At 44.4% G+C, this 3,773-nt stretch overlaps 1 protein-coding gene across 1 annotated transcript; it reads right to left on the reverse strand.

Moving 5' to 3' along the window:
* Positions 1 to 222: 222 nt before the first annotated feature.
* Positions 223 to 3,773, reverse strand: LOC142204452 (olfactory receptor 5AR1-like). Its single transcript, XM_075275765.1, has 2 exons — positions 2,793 to 3,773; positions 223 to 288 (listed from the first exon to the last, which is right to left on the reverse strand). The coding sequence occupies exons 1-2, from the start codon at positions 3,771 to 3,773 to the stop codon at positions 223 to 225; spliced, it is 1,047 nt and encodes a 348-aa protein (XP_075131866.1).

Genomic DNA, 3,773 nt, shown 5'->3' on the forward strand with positions numbered 1-3,773 from the left:
CCTAATAGAGGAGGAGGTGGCTTCCCAGACTTATTTACGTACTATAAGGCTCAGTAACTAGAACGCTGGATTCTACTAACAAACCGACAATGTGACAACCTTGCTGTCCAACTGGAACGTGACCTCCTTACTCTGTCTGATAGACTGGCACTATGGGGCATTGTTCCCCCACTCCCTACAACTAACTCTCTTTTGCGAAGTGCAACAGTTACATGGCACTCCTTACAGAAAGTACTCCCCTTGTTGTCTAGTCCTAGACCTACGATGCCTTCGGACCTGCTCCCATTTCTGGTAAACCCAAAAAGGCCTCAATCACAATTACAACCATTCTGGCGCAGATTGAGCTGTCATACTCTGTCCTCCTTTTTCTCGGAAGACTCACCCCCCACAGAATCAGAACTGTTATGTAAAACTGGTTTAGTCCTCACTAATTTCTTGCAATGCCTAGATTTTAATTCCACTTGTGCTACTTATTGTACTAAACTTAAGACGGATGAATCCCTGACCTGTTTGAATCCTTCTCCAACAAATATCCTGAGACGCGAGGCCCCTACTCCCATCTGTACCGTTTCCTGCTCTCTCTTCTAGACACCTCCCGACCTAGCTTCATAGTTAAGTGGGAAAAAGACCTAAACATCACCTTAGATCAGGAGGAATGCCAACAGATACTCCGACATGCACAAGGGTTCTTGAGGTGCATTCGCATCCGCGAGAACTTATACAAATTAGCTACACTTTGGTATAAAACTCCCGTTTGGCTCCATAAGGTAAATCCCTCAATCCCGGATGTTTGCTGGAGGTGCTCAGTGGGGACCGGTGACCTCCTGCACATTTGGTGGTACTGCCCTCTTATTGTTCCTTACTGGAACAAGGTTCTTGAAGCAATTGGTAAGATCTGTTCAGTAACAATTCCCCGTTCCCCTGAATATGTCCTTTGATGGCTTCCTCATGATCAATTCTGCCCACGCAAGGGAGATCTGGCCACCTTTCTACTCTCTGCCGCAAAACTTCTCATCCCGCTACATTGGAAGGATACTAACCCTCCTTCACTGGCCTAATGGGTTCTTAAAGTCTCTGACATCTGCCGGTTAGAAGAGCTGGCGCATTGGAACTCCATGGCTAGATCCTATTTCCTTAAAATGTGGTCCCCCTGGCTGCTAGCCAAGGGATCTTTGCTGACATGCCCTTCTTCTGTCACTTAGCTACCGAATCATTGGGTCTCTCCCACATTTCTCTCCTTTCACATTAATGTGTTACTATGTTACTATGTTATATGTCACCTTATTATTATGTTACTAAGCTAGGATGTCACTATGTTACTTCGTTAGTTTAAAACTTTACCTTATTATTATGTTATTGAGTTGATATACCATCATTCCACTCTGCTATGTTGTCATAGCTTTAGTATCTGTGAATTCAACCTGCGTGTTTTTCATCGCAACTTACATTGTGTCTTGGTTCCTTACTTATGGTCCCACTCTTGTCCATTCCAACGCTAATTTTGCCTCTCCCTTCCTCCCTTTCCTCACCTTAACCTTTCTCCCCTCCTCTCTTCCTTCTCCCCATACGCTCGTCCTCCTTTTCTCTTGCCCCCTCCCTGTTTTCCTCCCCCTTTCATCTACCCTCTCCCTTTAATCTGCCGTTTGTTCTGGCTCTTTCCCCCAAAAAAAGAAAATTGTACAATGTATGCTTTTATGTAAGTCTTCTTGCTCGTGTTGTATACTACATTGTATTCAATAAAAACAGTTTTCAAACAAACAGATCACAGTGTCAGACACACAGTCCTGGGCTCTCATATACTGAGGGTGCGTTGTCAGGTAGTCTAGGATCCAGTTGGACAGGTGATGGTCCACACCACCAAGGTTCAGCTTCTCCCTCAGTAGCCCTGGTTGAATGGTGTTGAACGCACTGGAGAAGTCAAAGAACATTATTCTCACAGTGTTCCCGGGTTTCTCTAGGTGAGAAAGAGCTCTATGAAGAAGGTGGATGATGGCGTCATCTACCCCAATGCCCGGCAAACTGGAGGGGGTCCAGAGCGGAGCTCACTAGGGGGCGTAGGTGTGTCAGGACCAGTCTCTCTAGGGCCTTCATCAAGTGGGATGTCAGTGCTACAGGTCGGTAGTCATTGTAGCCCATCGGATTGGCTTTCTTTGGGACTGGTACCACACAAGATGTTGTCCACAGTTGAGGTACCACTCCCAGCTTTAGACTCATATTGTACATGTGCGTAATAATACCACTCAGCGGGTCACTGCACATTTTAAGAACTCTTGCGCTTATACCATCAGGTCCTCCGGCCTTGTCTGGTTTAATCCTCTTGATTTCCCTACACACCTAAGACTCCTGGAAGATCAGATAGTCATATTACAGTTGACTGCAGGTCAGTGGGGGTTGAGTCTTGGTGTGTGAGGGGAGGGGGGTTGACTGACATGCTAGTGAAGGAGCGTTGGCTTGGAGTCAAATCTATTAAAGAATAGATTAAGCTTGTTAAGCCACTTCCTGTCACCTTTTATCTGAGGGCCACCCTTTTGTTTGTGTCCAGATATAGCCTTAAGACTGTCCCACACCTTCGAGATTCTACCCTCCCCCATCCACCATTCGTATAAATTGGAGCTCACCTGATTTAGCCAGCCAATTACTTTTTCCAATTTTTTTTTTTATGCCTCTATTGTCGTAGTTCCTGTCCCACCTCCCCTGCGCAGTTATTGGTGCAAAAAAAGCGCCATGGAAGGTGGGATGGGATACAAATTTTTAGTGCGTTTGCCTTGTGGTATTTGATTGGAATCGAATACCTCGAACGGCCTGATATTAGATCGAATATCTATTCGATCGAACAGTGTTCGCTCAACTATATTCTTTAAGTATAGTTTTACTTTTACAGCTGCCTTTAGCACATCGTTGTTCCTCAGACTGTACACCAAAGGGTTTAACATTGGCACCACCGCCACATATACAATCGAGAGCAATTTGTCATCTTCTCTAGAATGGTCTGTCTCTGGTTTCATGTACAAGAATATAATTGGTCCATAGAATAATATGACTGTTGTGAGGTGGGAAGTACAGCTGGAGAAGGCTTTATGACGACCACTGGAGGATTTGATCTTCAATATGGTGGAAATAATGTAGACGTAGGATATTACAATAAATGAGAAAGGTAGGCATCCAATGAAGACACTCTGAACGGAAGTTAAAATATCTCGGTTGGTGGAATCGCTGGCAGAGAGCATGCTTAGGGTCTTCAGATCGCAGAAAAAATGGTCAATTTCATTGGAATTACAGAAAGATAGAGAAGATGCAATCAACGAATGTAACAAAGAGTTAAATATACCGATGAGCCAGGAAGACGCCGACATTATAAGTCTCATCTTTTTTCTCATGATCATCGCGTACTGCAAGGGCTTACAGATTGCCACATAGCGGTCATAGGCCATACATGTCAGGATGAATATTTCCGCCTGGCCACACAGTAACAAGCAATACAGCTGTGTAATACAGCCTTGAAATGAGATCATGTGATCCTTGGTTACAATGATGGAAAGTAGCTTTGGCAGGGTAACGGACACATAGGCGATGTCTGCAGTGGAGAGATTACATAAGAGGAAATACATAGGAGTGTGTAGCTGGGTCACTGAGCACACAAGTGTGATAATGATCACATTCCCAATGACCGTCATCAAATATATAAATAACACTACAATAAACAGGGCGATTTGTCCGGCCGCAGAGGTATAAAAAGCTAAAATATTAAATTCCTTCACTGTGCAGTTATTCAT

This window comes from Leptodactylus fuscus, chromosome 5 (genome assembly GCF_031893055.1).
Source record: "Leptodactylus fuscus isolate aLepFus1 chromosome 5, aLepFus1.hap2, whole genome shotgun sequence".
Classification (NCBI taxonomy): Eukaryota; Metazoa; Chordata; class Amphibia; order Anura; family Leptodactylidae; genus Leptodactylus; species Leptodactylus fuscus.

Bases quoted from the DNA above. Each gene is read 5' to 3' on its own strand.
- LOC142204452 (XM_075275765.1), bottom strand. From the start codon at position 3,773: ATGAATAACTGCACAGTGAAGGAATTTAATATTTTAGCTTTTTATACC. The intron at 289-2,792 runs GTATTCGATTCC...TGGGTTTACCAG, and splicing joins CTAATATCAGGCCGTTCGAG to AAATGGGAGCAGGTCCGAAG.